The following is an 18,843-nucleotide window of genomic DNA, read 5'->3' on the forward strand; positions in this document are numbered from 1 at the left end:
ATCAGTGTTGCAAAGTTCAGCAGGTCATGGAAATGGCTCTAAACACAAGGGAAGAACTGCTGCTTTCTCTCCCTCTGATGGCCTCAGTGGTCAGTTTGGCGCACGAAGGAGCACTCTCAGCTGCAGCTGTATCCAGGTACAATGGAGACTGCTTGACTGCTTCTTCTTCTCCGTTTTATGGCCAGAACACTGTTTATACTTCCACATCATGTGGAAACAAATGATATGGAAAATTCTTGTGCCAGAGCTACATATTCTTGGTGGCAGCTGGCACTGATTTGGGGCATCTCAAATATGTACCAGCTGACACCAAGTGAGCTTCAGCTTTGGGGTGGTATAGAAATGCAATAAATGATAATAATCTCCACATAAGGCCGAAGTATATGTGGACTCTACACGTGAGTAGAGGTAAGTCTTCATGCAAGCCCATTTTAAGCATTTCCTACATGACAACCATAGCATATAGACTGGGCCTGACACATGAGGATTCACAGATATAAATCCATCCCACATTTTGTTTAATGGATACACTTATGAATGAAAATCATGTGACAACTGGTCCTGGGGTCATCTCTCAAAAGGAAGAACACAATCCACTTTTTTACCAAATGCCACAACAGTGAATGGTTCATTTTCAAAAACAATTCTAAAACTCCTGATTGTCTTCCCCAAATGGCCATAAAATTCAAGCCAAATATTAGCACTGACCGATGGCATGAAACATATGCTGAAAGGCAAGAAAAAAAAGGAAAAAAACTAGTGTAAAAGAACAAGAGCAATAGGACATGACAATCAAGAGGATCACAGTGGGAGGTAAACAACATGATTTTATTATGACAGGAATACAGCAGTTTAATTTTACTAGACATGGAAGAATATGGAAGACCAAGAATGCTTTATGTTTTGATTGAAGAAGAGGTTGAGGATAGAGTCAGGGAGGTAAATGACTGGTAGAAGGTTACACTTTTCAAAGGAAGGAAGGAAGGAAGGAAGAAAAAGAAAGAAAGAAAGAAAGTTGATGGTGAAGATTCATCCAACCAGCCTGGAAATTTTGAGCCTCACCTGTTCTAGTCCCATTAGTAAAGCAGTTCTCACCTGTTGTTAATAACATGTTTCATGGTGGATATGTCAAAGGACAGCATAACAATCTTAGGGTGGGGGGCATATAATTAAATCTGAATTTCAGGAGATGTGGACAATGGAGATTCTACTGGATGAGTAAAGGCTTCTTAATGTGATTGAAAGCTGCACTAGTCCTTATGTCTAGGGGCAAAAAGCAAATCTCTACCCTTCTTACCCACCCACTTCAACTGGCATGTGCTCTGTTGTTGGTTAGTCTATGAAAAAGTCCACATTAACTTGTATTATTCATCTTTAGCTTTTACAGAAATACTTTTTTAGACCCTTTCAGCCTACTGTCTTCTATTCTCACACTAATCCCTTTTCTCCCTTTCATCAATGCCAACTAAGCAAGCAAGTAAGCAGCCTCAGATGCTTATGCAACTCTAATCAGCCCACAGAATGAGCTGTCAGACTCCGGTCCCCGGAGTCCAAACACAGCCTTTCTATGATACACTCCAGCTCCGCTGGCCTGCGGCACAAGAATCTCAAGTCTGCCTTTGCACCTGGCTTGTTTTCAGATGTCAGCACACAGAGAGTCTTCTCAGCAGCGGCTGCTTCTGCTGCCCGCCCTAAGGCATTGCACACCTAGATAAGGGCCTGCCATCATCTTGAAAAACAATGGGCAAATATGCAGAAACTTATGATGTGTAGCTGTAAAGCACTGTTACTTCAGATGCCAAACATACAGGAGCATAGAAACTGCTGCTGAACCAACTTATTTCAAGACATTTCCATAACAAAGTAGAATCAGAACAGCAGAGCTCTGAATGTGTAAACTAAATATTAGCTGTGCCAATCAACCACGTGACAAGACAGTTGAATCAAATTGATGTGCCGTGTTGCAATTGCTAGGTATCCGACACTTTTCTTGGCAAGCGAGTTTAGTTATTTTGGCCACTTTGTGGAAGGTTCTTGAAATTGCTCTAGTCTAGATGGTTAGCTGTTGGGAAGGTGTTTGGATACGGTGGCTCACAGGGTTGCTTCCTCACCAGAATGTTAGCACTTGGCTAGAATTTCAAAATCTTGGCCTGTTCCCAGAATTGAAGGAGACAAAGCTGGAAACCAACTGAATTATTGTTTCAGTCAGTGCAAATGCACATGAGGGTGGCTACATTTGTAGAGAGGTGCATACACACCCACATTGTGAATATTTGCACACTATACTGACATATGGAGATCTGTCCTTTTACAAGAGGCATATCATGTGATTGATGGCTCAAATCAGACTGTGCACACACGCACGCACACACACACACACACACCATTTAACACAGGCTATTAAGTGGCCCCTTTTGTGTCTTATTTGGCTTTTTCAGCAGTTTGACTTCATGGCAGAATGTCTGAACCTGCTATAATTTAGCAGTGCTGGAATGACACATTCTGCCGTACAACTGATGAAAAAGTCAGTAAGACACAACAGAGGCCACTCACAAGACAATCCGATACTTGTTCAATGGGGCTTACACCCATGTAAGTGGGTTTAGAATTGCAGCCTTCATATCCTGTGTTGAACCACTTGTATGTAACAGTTGTACTAAACTGCAGCGCTAGCATTCTACATTTGCTTACTGCTTTGATACAGGACTTTGTTGCCATGTCACCATCATTTTGATTATCACATCTCATCAAAGGAGTTGCAATCTAAGGCCAAAAACGAATTTCAAAGATGATTGTGGTGTTGGATGCTTGGAAAATTCTGCAGTTTTACCTTGGATACCTCTGGATACTTCTATTATAAATTGATAAATAGCACATTAATATGTTGCAAGATTTTACATTGCTTTGAACTATTGATGAAATATGCCACTAAATTTGATCATGGCAATGAAATACCACTAAATAAACCTGACCGGTGAAATGTAATAACTGGGACAGCTTTCTTGCAATTACTGTTCTGCTGCCAGTTTGTATCATACAGTCACTACCATGAAGGACTGATTTTGTATTATTATTATTATTATTATTATTATTATTATTATTATTATTATAATATCCTGCTTTTGTAATCAAAAATGCACAGTGATGTACAACATTATCAAAGCAACATGATGCAAAGCATAAAATATTTTAAAGTGATTATTCCCAAATCAAATGTTACGTTTCTTCCTTTTTGTCCCTCTTTCCTAGATCGAATTGCACAGAATATCATTAAGTCACATTTGGAGACATGTCAGTACACAATAGAGGAACTACACCAGCTAGCCTGGCAAACCCACACATATGAAGAAATCAAAGTATACCAGAGCAAGGTACAAAAATGCAACAGGATGTCTTTTGCTTCCTTTCTTCCTTGCTAATAACAGTTGTTCCATGCATTATCTCTGAATGCTAATTGCTGAATGTTCTTGATGACTGCAGACTTGGAAAATGACATTTTAAACAAGGGACAAAGTCTTACCGCCTCAGCTTATAAGCTTCTTTTACTTATTTATTAACTTAAACCCCCTTCCCCAGCTTGCTTGCTTTCTGCTCAAGGCAGCCAGCAACAACATCCATAAAACAAGATCAGAGCTAACTGGTATTAAAATAATAGTCATCAAAAACCCCACCCTGATATAAAAAGGTATCATCACAGAAAGTCATAAATGCACACTTAAGAACATAAGTGCCCTGCAGGATCAGATCAAAGGCCTATCTAGCAGCATCTTCTTTTGCCAGTGGACAACCAAATGCCTATGAGAAGCCCTCAAGTAGGACATGAGGGTGATACTCCTCTCCTGCTATTGTTACCCAGCAACTGTGATTCAGAGTCATGCTGCCCCTGATATATAGCCATCCTGACTAGCAGCCATTGATAACCTTATCCTCCGCGAATTTGTATAACCCCTTATTAAAGCTGCCTAAGTTGGTGGCCATTACCATGCCTTGTAGAATAATTTAGCTATATGCCTTTGACTCTCGTGGATCTTCCACAGTTTAGCTTCCTAGGATGTAGATGACTTCCCTCTATTCATTTCTCAACACTAAACTTAACTTTATATACCTCTATCAAGGCCCTCCTTACTTGGCTTTTCCCCCCTAAATAAAATGGCCCCAAATTTGTAACCCTTCTTCATAGGGGAGTTGCTCAAATCCTCTGATCATTTTGGTTGCCTTTTCCTACAGTGAACAAAAGTATATTCACTTTCTACTCTTACATCGATGGGATAGTGGTGTTGGATCCCACCCATATGAAGCACTTTATTGTTTTTATCTGTCATTTGTTTATTACATATCTAGCTTGACTTTCCCCCAAGGAGGTCAGGGCAGCATGCATAGTTCCCCACCACCACCAATGCCCCCTTCCTTTCTCACAACAACCCTGTAAGCTAGCCTAGGTTGAGAGATCATGACTGGCCCAAAGTCCACCAGGGAGCTTGATGGCTGAGTGGGAATTAAAAACTTGTCCTAGTTCAGCACTCTAACCACTGCACCATGCTGGCACCACTGAGGGTAGGTAATTCTTACACAGTTTTGGATTGTAATTCAGGAAAACATCTACTTCTACTATCAGAAGTTTGGGAAACCCTGCCCTAGAGAAAGAGCTGCTTGTGGCAAATGGGACATTGTTGGACGCTTCTGGCCCCTTAGCATGTGAAAAATTCTCTTTCAGTAGCCATGGGTCAATCCATCATCAAGCCAGGAGTGAGTGGCTAGTCCCCCCTAAATTTTCTCTGCCCCTCTAAACTGTTCCACAAAAACATTAAAAAAAAGTTCACAATTTTGTTTTTAAAAGGCAAAGCAAATGAATCCCACCCCCTACACTTTGGTACGTACACACCCAGAACATTTAGGTTGGCTATGGACCTGCCCATCATTGCAACGTATTATTTCTTTCAAATTATTCTTAGGCTGCCTTTAATGATAGACCTTTAACACAGCAACTAAAGCCAATTCAAAGATACATATTATGGTTTAGTTTCAGAAATGATTACTTTTTAAAAATAATAATAAGTTGGTAGGATGAATGGATAATAACTAGGAATCATGAGGAGAGAAACATTGAGGACTAGAAACGTATTCCCTTCTCTCCCTTCTCTTAATGAATGGCATGGAAACTTTCAGTAAAGATTGTTACTCACAAATTAGAGATGAACTAGACATAGCTGTCTCTCAAACAACACCCTGCTGAAAATAGGCACCAAGTTGTGATAAGGTACAAAGTGCAGGCTTGCAGGTCCCCTTGAGTCCCATATGGCTTGGAAGTTAAAACAAAGTTTAAAAAAAAATTATTATTTTTTCTCTTTTTAAAAATTAATTTCATATCTTAAAATACAACCACATAATACTAATTAACACATAAATCAAAACATCAATTGCTTATAATTCCACAATTATAGTTATCTAATTTTACATAATCATAAAACAAAGTTAAAAACAAAACAAGGTCTAGGTTCTTCTTGAACCCTCCTATAGAGTACAAAAATAGTGTGTTGCAGACAAACTTAATAGACTTGTTGCTGCATGAAAAGGATGGCGAATCTGTAGCCCTCCAGATTTTGCCAGACTGCAGTGCTGATTAGGGATGATTGTAATGGCAGTCTAACAACTTCTGGAGGACCACATGTTGCCCATCTCTGCTGTATGACAAAACTGACAAACTCAGAGTCAGTTGGATGAACTGACTTCTAACTGCAAAGAATGCCTGTTTAAAATCTTTTGGTTTGGGAAGGGTTTTTTCTCAGGATCAAAAAGGAGTTGAGAGGGCTGTAGATGATGAGAGCAAGATTTGGTTTTCCCACCATGGGTGTCTAGTGCAAAAGAGCAAAATGCAAGTGGAGCGAGGGGGGGGGGAGGTTGTGTGCATATCTGGGGTGTAGGTCCTTAACCTTGATGGATGCTAATGGGAAACTAAATACTTACAATAGTACTTCCTCAACAATGCTTTCCTCATTAGAGTTCTAGATAAGCCAATCAGTAGATGTGTCTGGATGACTTGGTTGCATTAGAAACCTAGCAGAAAGTACGGCATCTACAAATTCCAGAGGGCTTTAAACAATGCTGGCCAACTAGTTAGTATCCCAAGAATCAACTTACTTTGTGATCATCATCATTTAAAGAACATACTCAGTCATCTCTTCTTCTTTTCCATGCGCATTTCAACATTTCGTCTGGAAGTCAAGAGAAGCATTGTGGCAGCAGTGTGCAATCCAGATTACACATGCTATTCAGTATGTGGTGGAATTTGCAAAGCGGATAACAGGCTTCATGGAACTCTGTCAAAATGATCAAATTCTACTTCTCAAATCAGGTGCGTGGAGGGAAGCGAAACAAGACAAGTATTAGTGCCTAAATCACTTAACAGTTAATATTCTAACACCAGGGAACGAAAGAACAAAAACCTACAGGACTATTGACAAAGCAGTTAAATCCTAATGTAGCTCAGAACTTCCTATAACACAAACATATTTCTAAACCAATGTGCAGGAAAAATGTATTTACTGTCACGTGGAAACAGCTCATGCACCTGTTTTTCTATACATACCTGTGTTTGGAAACAGCAAACTGCTGAGGAGAGAATGTTGACAACAATGTAGATGCTATGAAGTATAAACAAGGGGATTTTGCCTCCTCGAAAATCCTCATGCAGATCCAGAGGATGGGAGGGTTGTATGCTGTAAATAGGGTTGCCATCCAGCCCCTTTGCCCAGACGGGACAGTTTTTGAGAAAGAGACTGACTGTTAGACAAGATGTTTTGTTTCAAGGGGGCATGTTTTTCTCCAACTTGGCCCACCCTCCACCCTCCAGTAATTAGTCTTGTTTTGTCATGTGTAATTAGTCATGTGTTATCTGTGCATAAACACTGGTCAGTATGGAGGACTGAAGACCCCTGAAGCTTTGAGTGTACATGAAAAAAATTGAAAAGGGAAAGTTCGGCTGGATGATTCACATAGTCACAAAAGGAGAAGGGCCATGGGTCACACATTTCATCTTTGGCTGGTTAGTAGTAGATAGCCAATGGGATTGCTTACATTGCACTGCAGTCATGGTGGCAATAGATATTTGCCTATTGAGGAGCTCCACTATTCTCTTCAGAATAAAGGTTTTGTCACACACACACACACACACACACACACACACACACACACGAAGAACAGTGCTGGATCAGACCATGGGTCCATCTAGTCCAGCAGTCTGTTGACACAGTGGACGACCAGTTGTTGGCCAGGAACCTAAAGCAGAACTCAAGTGCAACTGCACCCTCCTGTCCATGCCACCCAACAACTGGTGTATATAGGTCCACTGCCTCTCACACTGGTGATAGTACATAGCCATCAGGACTAGCTGCTACTGAGCTTTCTCCTCAAGGAATTTATCCAACCCAAGTCCAGGAAGGAAGGGGTTCAGCAGAATTTCACCTCGCAATCTGAAATAATTAGTCAAATCTTTGTTTTCTTCTCCCTAGTATTGCTGTTAGATAGCTTCAGAAGACAAGTAGATCAAGGAATTACTTGGGGGGATCTACACTTCTGCTTTAAAGCACTTTATAACAGTTTTGACAACTGTTGGGGCCCAGGACACACTGCATATACAGGTTTCAAAACATTTTAAAAGAACTTTAAAGCACTTTAAAAGCAGTAGTGTAGATCCCCCCACCCCAGGTTGGGTTGTCTGAATCATGCTCTTTACACTCACTGCTTGGCTTGAATTAAATTCAGACCTAGGCTTTAGCTAGACTTGAGGTTTATCCCGGGATCATCCCAGGGTCGTCCCTGCCTGCTCCCGGGATCCCCTGTGTGTCATTTACATGAACAGAAATGATCCCGGGATAAACCTTAGATGTGCAGAAATTTCTCTATTGTATCCTCCATAGCTTTGAAAAGGAGATAGAAGACAGAAGAAACTGTGGCTGCAATCTTATACCCACTTACCTGGGAATAGGTCCCATCAATGGGACTTACGTCTAAGTAGACATGTATAGGATTGTGCTGTAAATAAACACCAAAGACTGCCAAAAAATAACAGACAGCAAGAAAATAAAAGCAACTGCCTTATTAGCACCCAAGTCTATACACATTCCTGTTGAATTAATGCAGTGGCAGTATTTAAGACACTTCCTTTTTACAGACTTTGTGCTGGCTGTAAATTGTGTGAAATGGTTGCTCTTTGCTCAAAAACCTATTGGAGAGAGGCATGTTGCATGTTGCATTTGTTGCTTTCCTCACAGTGAAGCACGGAGGAGCGAGGAGGCAAATTAAATAAACCCAAGTTAAGGCTGAGCAAGGACTTGGGGACCTCAAATCTGTCCTCATAATGGAGTAGTCCAGTCTTGCTTAAACGTCAACAATTACTATCATGACGGCAACCAAATTAGAATAATTCTTGAGAATCTGTCTTCTGCCAGAGCAGAAGATGCTCATCCCGTCCTTCGTTGCAACATTCACAGAATACTAATCACAGGACCAGTGCAAAACAGAACTGCATACTTGGCTGCACTGTCCATTGTTTCTAGAAAAGATCTGGAGATGGGGCTAAGAAGTGGGACTTGAAGACCGCCTGCTTCCAAAATTGCTTGAAAACATCTTGTTGGGATATTTCTGTGTGGTAACTCAGGCCGTTTGCTGTCTTTCCAGGCTGCTTGGAAGTGGTTTTAGTGAGAATGTGCCGTGCCTTCAATCCACTCAACAACACTGTTCTGTTTGAAGGAAAATATGGAGGAATGCAAATGTTCAAGGCTTTGGGTAGGCTGTTTTTTTATTGTTTACCCAAGCCACAGAATTGTCGAGTAATTTGGATATACAAGAGTGGCGCCTGCACCCATACATTATCAACTGAGTACCAACTCATCACCACTTGCAATATTTGGGATAAAAGACATCTGCTAGATCCCACTGCATCTGATTTTCATCAGAATCTTCTGATTTTCCTCAAGCACTGCTTGTTTTTCATATAATTGAGGTCCTATGTAAATAGCACTCCCATATATCTGAACCTCAGATTATCTAATGGGCATTTTAGATGCTTCTACCATAGCCATTTGGATAAACAGAGGTGGGAATTCATTTCATAGTATATTTATTTTCTGCTAGCAAACCATTATGGAAAACATTAACGTACCCTTCCCTAGCCTGTAGTCCAGATGTTTTGGACTACAAGTTCCTGGCCATTGGCCATGCTGGCTGTGCTGAAGGGAGTCAAAGTCCAAAGCATCTAGAGGGCACTATATTAGGGGAGGCTGCTTTAAATCTTGAAAGGCCATGTTAAAATTGTGTTGGAGAGATATGAATTAGGATTTGGATTAGAATCTAATTTTAATTCATAAGGTAGTAAAGTCACCATGGTATCCTCCGGACCACTTCTGTGGTTTTGGTATTGCAAGGACTGTGTTACCGTAGTTCCAGTCCTACTTCCAGGGTCTATTTCAGAGAGTAACTCTAGGTGACTCTTCCTCAGCTCCTTGGCTATTGAGCTATGGGTTTCTGCATCTTGTCCCCAATGTTGTTTCTCATCTATATGAAGCACTGAGAGCAGTCATTAGTAGATTTGGAGCAAAGTGTCCTCAGTATACTGATGTCACACAGTTCTATCTCCCTGTGACATCTGAATCAAGTGATGCTGTGCAAGTCCTAGATTCAGTGATGGGCTGGAGGAGGGCCAATAAACTGAAGCTGAATCCTGGCAAGAAGGAGATCCAGGGGGTGAGAAGTTCCTGAGTCCAGGAGTTAGGCTTATTCCCTGTTCTGGATGGGGTTGCAGTCCCTCTGAAATATCAAGTTCATAGTCTAGGGATACTCCTGGATCCATCTCCATCACTGAAGGCCCTAGTGGCCATGGTGGCTCAGAGAGCTTTCTACCAGTTTCAACTGGTATGCTAGCTATGGCCTTTCCTAGACAGTAATGACTTGGCCACAGTGGTACAGGCGCTAGTTGTCAGACAGGCACCAACATTGTTTTATTTGCAGCATCTGCTGAAGACATTTGTATTCAAACAAGCCTTTCCTAATTGACCAGCCATGGTTTTATTGCTATAAACTAATTTTTAATATTTTATTTTTGTACTCTGATTCTGTTTACTTATTTTATTGTTCACAGCTCAGGAATCCTGCTGGATGTAGAGCAGTATATAATATCTTGCAAATAAATAAATAGTTAATACCTAAATGGCCTGGGGCATATAAAGGACTCCTATATAACCCTGGTTAACAGGTAGTTTACATCTTTGGAGGTGAGATGGGTGGTCAGGCCAAGCCCAACGCCAGCATCCAGACCACTTGGGACAAATGTGCCTGAACTTTCTGCCAGGACCATTGTAATTAACATGGTCTCACTCCCAACATGTGAACCTGGGAAGTTCAGGCAGATAGGACCAGAACTTTAGTAACAGCTGCTACCAGGTCAAAGGGAATCTGGTAGGGACTGGGGGGCAAGCTGCTAGCAGTTCTGAGCAGAACTCTGGGCCTGCACACCTGTGCTTCATAGCACCACCATCTTAATTATGCTGACCTCACCCCACTATACACATGTTGAGGACAGAACTGGTGTAATTAAGATAGTGTCACCACTGAGTATTCAACAGTATTAATACAGGCAGGCTGCCCACCAACTGGTATGTGACTGAGGGAGAATGCTGGTGGGGAAGGACTTATAGTGTTTATCTGAGGGCAGTTTATCCACAGCCTTCTGAAACTTGAAACCAGGATTAATGGTAGTCACTTGGGGAAAAATGATGTTCCTGGGTTTAGTACCCCAATGATAGGTCTCCCTTCCAAGACACATCTGCCTAGCACCAAATTTCCAATATTTCAGACATCAGGCAAAGGTTGCTCTGTTTGTTTGAGCTTTTGGCTGACAGTTTTATATAACTGTTTTGGTTATGGTTGTTGATTATTAAGATTTGTGGGTGGCTGGTATTGATTTGATTTTACTGTGCTCTGAGTTCAGGGTTTTTATCTGATGCTGTTTGGTATATAGTGTTGTCATATTTTTTGTTTTAGTAGTTTTTAGCCTTTTGTGAGCTTGCTTTACCACTCTGCATTAGAACAGAGGCATAAAATTATCCCTAGTAATAAACATTGTGGCGTTTTATACAAATTATAGCATTCCTCAAACTGTAATCAGACTAAGTTAGTAATCATGAAGTGACAAAAAACTAAAGGCAAAGTTGATTTATGAGTTTTAGATGATTTGATTACATTTAGTTCATATCTTCACATGCAAGCCATTTAAATTTAGACCACAATCCAACATAAGGTCTATGTATTAAATAAACTCCAGTACATAAAAAGTAGAATTAAGCACATGCAAACTTTACACTTGATTTTGACTTCAAAGTAAATTTTGCCCTTGATTCTATTCTATAGGCAGTATCCAATGGTGTCATTTCACAAACTCAAATAGTGCTAGTGGAGCTCTGCCAAATCTTTCCATTGCCCAAGTACTTGCACATTAAGCCTGCACAAGTAGGTGAACAACTGTGCTTGCTCAAACATAACTTTAGCTGGATTCTCCTCTTGCGCATAGTTTGGAACACAGTTTTCTGGTCACTCAGTTATATTGAATTGGCAGCAACCAATAACCTGATGTAAAACAATGACATTACACAGAAAGATTAAAAAGATGACTAAAAGCATGCTTCTTGTTAGCATTCTTTGTAGTGTTCAATACAAGAGTTGGTTCAGGTTTTCCATTGTATTTTCATGGTTTATTCAAGATATGATGCACTGTTTAGTTTACCATATGTACAAGAAAGGGGGGCTTCTCTGCCTTTAATAACTATATGTCTGGAAGAAAAATGGCAAATGGGACTTGTCCCATCACTCCTGTACGGTGGCAAGAAAGCTTTGCTGAGCAGCTCTTAAAGGCATCTGATTTCAACATGACAACCCCCACTGAAAGTGTGTTTCTAATCCTCAATTTACTAACAGTACTCATGTCTTTGCACTGATCTCAATAAGCAGCTATTCAAGGCAGATCACAGACTACTTCTCTTGTAACATTATCTCTAAGCACAAATACTGGAATGCACAGTTATAGGAGAGAACCCTTTCAGGTCCCCCTCATGAAATACAGGTATAAATGCCTGGAGGCATATATATATATATATACATGGTATGCAGAAAGCCCATGCAGTATGGATGCACACCTACTTAAACATATATTCATGTTTAAGGAAAACATCAGATGAGAAGTAACTCTTAGAAGTTCATGGATTTCATGTTGACTTTGTCTTCTGTGCTGCATATAGGTTCAGATGACCTGGTGAACGAAGCATTTGACTTTGCAAAGAATTTATGTTCCTTGCAGCTGACTGAGGAAGAAATTGCCTTGTTTTCATCCGCTGTTCTGATATCACCAGGTAGTTATCTCCAATTAATTTTCCTTTCCACTCACCCCACATACAAACTCTGCTATTTCAGTCTTTTTCAGCCTATATCAACAACTATTGTTCTCACCTGAACGTGTACATTAAATAAGTGAAAGGGAGTCTGAATGGACTTACTTTGCTTTGCGGTTTGCCTCTAACTCGATATAACTTACAAATGGAGAAGCTGGGTGTTGAAGCTGGGACATTTTACATGAAAAGCTTGTGTCCTACCTCTGAACTACAGCCACCTTATAAAACATTTGAGAAATAAGCTCTTGAGTAAGTATTTAGAACAAAGGTGCAAACCCTGCTCTCAAAAGCCTTTACTGTAGCCCTCTAAGGGTGCCCTAAGCCTCCCCACACCACCCTAACTATTGGACTTGCTGGCAGATGGGAGGTGACATCCAAAACTTCCTGAGGGCACCAGGTTGGGGAAGTCTGGAGTAAAGGGTAAGTTCACCCTGCTCCGTGTGGCAGGCTCCTTAAGGTGCTTCACAGCACATAATCTGATGGCTCATCCTTTATCACATGCACAGAGCAGTGAGTGAACAGGCCGTGATAGATCAATGTAAAATACTGTCAGCTTACACAGCTGAGCCTGAAGGGTAAAATGGAGTGGAGAGGAGTGGAATTAGCAGGAAGGAAAATAATGTCTCTTGCAAGTGATATATATGCATGTCTGCTGGGATGGATGTGGTATGGAGACAGCCAATGCCTATTCCCTTTGGTTGAATGCATGCACCTGCTCACAAGTATATTAGTGTTTAGAGAAAACATTGCACACAAAGCAACTTGTGTGCAATCATGTGAATATAATATGTATGTGTGATCATGTGAATATAAAGGAGTACGGCAGAAGTGGGCAGATTTCAGGCTTGCAGGATCTATTTTTGTTTTTTTACTAAGATCCCCAAATCCACCAACTGGAGCATGGTATAAAAGACACATACTAAGAATTAAAAGTATGGCATATACTTTTTCTATAGACATATAACTCAACATAGGTCCCCATTACACATTAATCTAGCTCTGTTTGGTATGTCTTATTGGTAGTCATTCTAAATTCTAAAGTATGCTAGAATTAATGCATGTTTTCTCCCACCTGTATTTGCATTAAGCATTATCTTGATGGTTCACATCTGATGTGCAATTAAAAAGGGGGGATAAATTGCAGAAGAAAAGATAGATCTACAGGGCTCTGGGCCCACTGCCATTCCTGCCCCCTGCCAAATATTTCAGGATATGGAAGTTACAGTAAAATTTCAGATGTTCCTGTCCCAATAGGCAGGAATCACAAATCTTTGGTTAGAGCAGAAGGTAGAGGGGACATTCAGCATCTATCCTGCATATCTGACTAGCAGCCAGTCATCTTGGCCATAAAAGAGCTCTCATGGAGAAGACAGAGAAACAAAAGGATTTGGAAAACAGGCAACTGATCAGGGCTGCCAGTTGTGGGAAGATTCAGCAGTCATAATCAGAAAAGCCAAATGGCCTATCAGTTCAAAACACATTTACTTGGAAGCAAGTTTCCTTTTTTCTTTTCAGTGCAATGCCCTTTAAAGTCATGTGTTTAGATTCATAGATGGCTCAGTCATAGACTAACAGAGTGGCCCACTGAATTGGATGGTAGGAAAACGAAAACTTACGCTTTCCCCAGAACCTGCAAGATACGCTTGTAATATGTGAAGGGCCTACTCTGGCTGGGAAGGCTGAATGGCAAAGTAGGCAGTGGGGTTGGGGGGAACTACATTGCTGCTGGCAATTAATGTGAAAGCTAGGATCAGTTCAAACCCAGGTACTTCAACTTGGCTCTTTGGTGATTGAGAATTAAAATACTACATTTCCTCCAGAAAGTGGGGCTACAGTGCTTTTGACAGTTAATAGTGATTCTCATGGGTCTTCTTTCCATCTTCTTACTGGCTCTAATTTATGACTTTATTTTGTGTTACTTTATTGTTGGCCAGATCGAGCTTGGCTGTTAGAACCAAGGAAGGTCCAGAAGCTTCAGGAAAAGATTTATTTTGCACTTCAACATGTGATCCAGAAGAATCATCTTGATGATGAGACTTTGGCAAAGGTAGTACAACCTGACTCACTAATGTGTAGAGAGACCAATATGCACACACTCGTAAATAAACATCCTTGCATTTAATTTCACCTTTTTTCTGATTGGCTGTTAGCGATTGCCAGTTCTACACCTCATGTCAAATCATTACAAATGTGGAAAAAAAAGGAGGAAATAACACTATGAAAATGGTATATGGAATGTGGAATGTGCCCCAACAGTTGTCAGTGCACTTCAATACCACTATAAAGCAGTAGGGTAGATCTGGCCCAGCATTCCACAATAGAGAAAATAATTACCCAGATCCAGGTATTCACTACAGGCACAGGATCTCTAACGTGTATCAAAGGAGGGCTCTGCTGTTCATAGGAAATTCATAGGGTAGCTTGCTTACACAGGAGTTTCCTTTATAGAACAAAGCCAAACCAATGGAAATGACCTAATCCTATGAAAACTAGTCCACATACCGACTCCATGTCTTTAAGAGGCTATTCCAGAAAACAAAGTCCATTGCAACCAATGCAAAGCCAGTCTGCTGTGCACCTGGAAATGTGATCATGGAGTCTCCCTCTTTGCCTTGGGACTTTCGCCCTAGTGGAAAGAAAGCATACAAGTCAAGCAACTGATTGAATAGCCCATAAACCATGGGTGCAGAATCTCTTTCAGCCCAAGAGCCATTTATTTATTTATTAAAACATTTCTATCCTGCCCTATATCATAAAGATCTCAGGATGGAGTACAGATAAAATTCCATTTTAGAGAAACTCTCAAAGGCCACATTCTAGTGGTTGGCAGGGCTGAAGGCAACAAGGGGCAGAGGCAAAATACCTGCATATTTTAGCGTGAAGCTCTTACTGCCAGTCACTAGGCCTTAGGAGAGACACTTCAACCTTTGGGAGGGGGGGCTGCAGAAGAGCTGGGAAACACCCTAACAATCCATATTTGAGGAAAGGGAGTGGGGCCTGCTGGAGAACTCTGAAGGGCCACATTAGGAACCCTGGAGAGCCAGATTTGACCCCTAGGCTCGAGGTTCTCTGTACCCCTGCCATAAACAACGGATACTGCCAAATTTTAAGATGAGCTTATAGACACTAATTCCACAAAAATACACAACTTTAATATTGAAATAAAAGCTTTCATACTATGTGAACTCAAACTAAGGGGAAAAAACAGTTTGAGTGCCTATGCTCTGGGGTCTTGTATAACAGTTAACAAGAAAAATTATTTACCAGAGGTGTCTAGTTGTTACAAGGGATATTTCTGGTTGTTTAAAGTTCTGCTCCCTATTTTATGCTGAATTGTTTGTTCTATCGTATAAAATTGATTTTAGCAGTTTGAACTGTTTTTACTATAATTTGAATGGTTTTTATTGCATTTCGTGAACTTTTTAACAAACTGGGTTTATTTTACAAAGAAAAGCAGGATGTAATTTTAAAAATAATTCAATAAGCAATAAACATAAAAAGCAGCTGGAGGGAATTTGGGTGTCTGCAGGATAGTGGAGGGTGAATCTGACTCTCGGAGCTCCTATTAGCCACATAAAGGAAGATATACAGGCAAGAAATTCATGGCTAAATAGCAAGTTACCAATTCCCCCAGATCCACTGGCTGCAAAGAGTTCAGATTGGATGGAGGTGCCCTTCTACCAGTGTAAGAGTTCAACCAGTAAGGGTGACCGATTTCCATAGAAAACACCACAGGTAGAAAGCTACTACCAACAGTATTCTCACTGGCTGTAGTTCGTGTAAAGCCTTAAAATGGGACTTTGTGTGTGGGAGGCGGGGTGGAGGGAGAGAGCAGGTTCAGGGCACAGATAACTTTGAATCTGCTGAATCCAGAGCCCCTCCAATCTCAAGAGGGGCCCCAGGATTGGGCCCCTCAGCTATGCCAGCCTGGGGCTGGCATACTAAAAAATTCCTCTATTGTTTTCAATGCAGGGGTTGGTAAAGGGAAGCAGGGTTAAAATAAAATAATAAAATAAAATAAAATAAACTAGAGATCCTCAGGGCTTGGGAAATGGCTGATAGGCCACACCATTCTTCCTCTCTCCCAACCCCACTGTATGTAATTAATTTATACCCTTCTCTAATGTCCGTAGAGAACTCAGAGAAACTATACAACATAAGAAATGCAAAGTGTGTGTATATAAAATACAGATTAAAAATGCTACCATAAAAAGGCAGTCATCTAAAATAAAGTACAAACAGTGGCAGCAGTAGAAATTTAAATACTGAACATCTGTTGGAAGAGAGATTTTTCCACGTTAGAGCAAATGAAGGCCAAAAGGGAGCCTGTCTGTCTCCATAGGGAGGGTATTCCATAGCCACAGCACTAAAAAGATTGATGATGCAAAAAGCAAGGCCTCCAAAGCTGATCTTGTGAATTAGGAAGAGCCTGTACTCATGGAGATGAACCTTAAGGTAGCCAGGTAATAGCAGGGAGGGAGGTGATTAGGGGAACCCAGAGAGTGAGAATGGTTAAAACCCCTTCTCATTCAACAACCCAGTGGCCCAGTCCAAATCAGAGCCCCTTCCATTGCAGCTGCTTTTTGAATGAGAAAATTGTATTATGAGAGCCAATCTATTTCAAAAGCAGGATTCATGAAACTATTTCTTCAGAATAAAACTTTTCTCCCTTTGCTTCTTTGTCTGTCTCTGTCTTACAGTTAGTAGCCAAGATACCAACTATCACTGCACTTTGCAACCTGCATGGAGAAAAACTGCAGGTATTTAAACAATCTCATCCCGATATAGTGAACACACTGTTTCCTCCGTTATACAAGGAACTATTCAATCCAGACTCTACCACTGGCTGCAAGTGAAGGGAAAGATAGAATATGTCACATAGTCCTGGAATGCATCACTGTTAAGACAAAAGAATTGTTTTCATGAAGACTTTCTTAAAAATGTCACTACTGCAACACTAGGAATGTCCTGCACTTAATAGAATTACCTTTCACCGCTACAGTTTGAAGAATGTAAATATGCACCTCTGAGTGGGGCCTGTTTTCGTTTCTCTTCTTTTTGTTAATTTCCCCTTTTTATTTTTTAACTTACCAGAAAATTGCAAATATAGAACACTGGGTGTTACCTTTATTTTTGATTTTATTTTATTGGGGGTATGTTTTGGGAGACAACTGTTTATAGATGTTTATTGTAGATATAAATGAAAACAGAGGAGTAATTTGCGGTATTGCTCTTGCTGTTTGTTGTTCAAATATAATTTAAGAAAACTCCACTAAACTAAACTTACCTATTTCTATGTTTTTAGCTAGTTAAATGCATGTGGCAATTTGTAGCTGTCTTGGAAATAGGTGTGCGTGTATGTAATATATATGGGCATGAGCCTTCCCTGTGTGAGTGCAGCACCTGTGAAGGGTTCCCTGGTGGCTTAAAAGAGCCCCATTTCCCTGCTCCCCTCAGTGGATGTGCACAGGTGTGTGCATGCAGCATTCCAGAGCGGTACAGGCAATGGGTGGACTGTGTGTGCCTTCTGTATCCCCATCCGGCTGTCCCTTTCCAATCGAGCAGGTTACATGAGTGCGCTTTGGGGACTATTCATTCACTGATCCATTACATATGTGTGAACTGAGGGGAGATGGCGAAAACAAGGCTCACCTATGAGGATCATTTGACACATAGGCAAGGATCATGTCCGATGTATATATGGGTTGTATATATCAGGGATGGTCAACTTTGGTATTCTCAGGGGCTACTCTATCCTAACAGCAGTCAGTATTTTGCTGCACGCGCAACCTCTCAGCAGGGGCATTATGTAAAAAATCAGAAGAGAGACGCAGTATTAGTAAAGGAGATCTCTCTCGATCTCTCTCTCTCTCACACACACACCCCATTGGGAAAACAATTTTCCTTTCTCTGAATAAAATGGCAGACGAGATTTTAACCACACTTTGACTCAAATAGCAGCACTGGGGGCTGGATGAAATTGCTTTATGAGTCACCAGTTAGCCATCCCTGCTATATCCCAATACAGTACATATATACACATACATATATGGAATACGCACACATTTGCTGTAGCTTAAAAAAAATGCCTATTTTCGAAGGATGCTCTCCTGCATTTTTTAACTTTCCATGTAATGTGTTCGTTTTATGTTGGGCAATTGGGATTTTGCTCTGCCATCCATATATAATGACAAGATGGTACCACTTCTGATCAGTTTGTATATAATGTGTATGCAGTACGCAGTCAGTGAATGAAAAGTCAGGTTAGTATTATTGGTGCCAAAGCCTTGTCTGGATAATTCGAATGGACAGAGAGAAAGTTAATGGAGGATATTTTTTTTTCTCAGTGATAGTGATAAAGCATATATTAAACATAATATTATAGGACACAATGCCAATAGAGTAT

General features: G+C 40.7%; 1 protein-coding gene across 1 annotated transcript in view; it reads left to right on the forward strand.

Annotated features, from left to right (window-relative positions):
* Nucleotides 1-18,017, forward strand: part of RORB (RAR related orphan receptor B) — a 168,381-nt gene extending 150,364 nt beyond the window's left edge. Inside the window, exons 5-10 of the mRNA XM_063128563.1 lie at nucleotides 3,250-3,371; nucleotides 6,220-6,352; nucleotides 8,677-8,784; nucleotides 12,288-12,398; nucleotides 14,372-14,484; nucleotides 17,138-18,017. Of these exons, the coding sequence (XP_062984633.1) occupies nucleotides 3,250-3,371; nucleotides 6,220-6,352; nucleotides 8,677-8,784; nucleotides 12,288-12,398; nucleotides 14,372-14,484; nucleotides 17,138-17,293 (743 nt within the window). The 3' untranslated portion in view covers nucleotides 17,294-18,017. The remainder of the gene's footprint in view (nucleotides 1-3,249; nucleotides 3,372-6,219; nucleotides 6,353-8,676; nucleotides 8,785-12,287; nucleotides 12,399-14,371; nucleotides 14,485-17,137) is intronic.
* Nucleotides 18,018-18,843: the final 826 nt, after the last annotated feature.

The sequence above is a fragment of the Elgaria multicarinata genome, chromosome 6 (assembly GCF_023053635.1).
Source record: "Elgaria multicarinata webbii isolate HBS135686 ecotype San Diego chromosome 6, rElgMul1.1.pri, whole genome shotgun sequence".
NCBI lineage: Eukaryota > Metazoa > Chordata > Lepidosauria > Squamata > Anguidae > Elgaria > Elgaria multicarinata.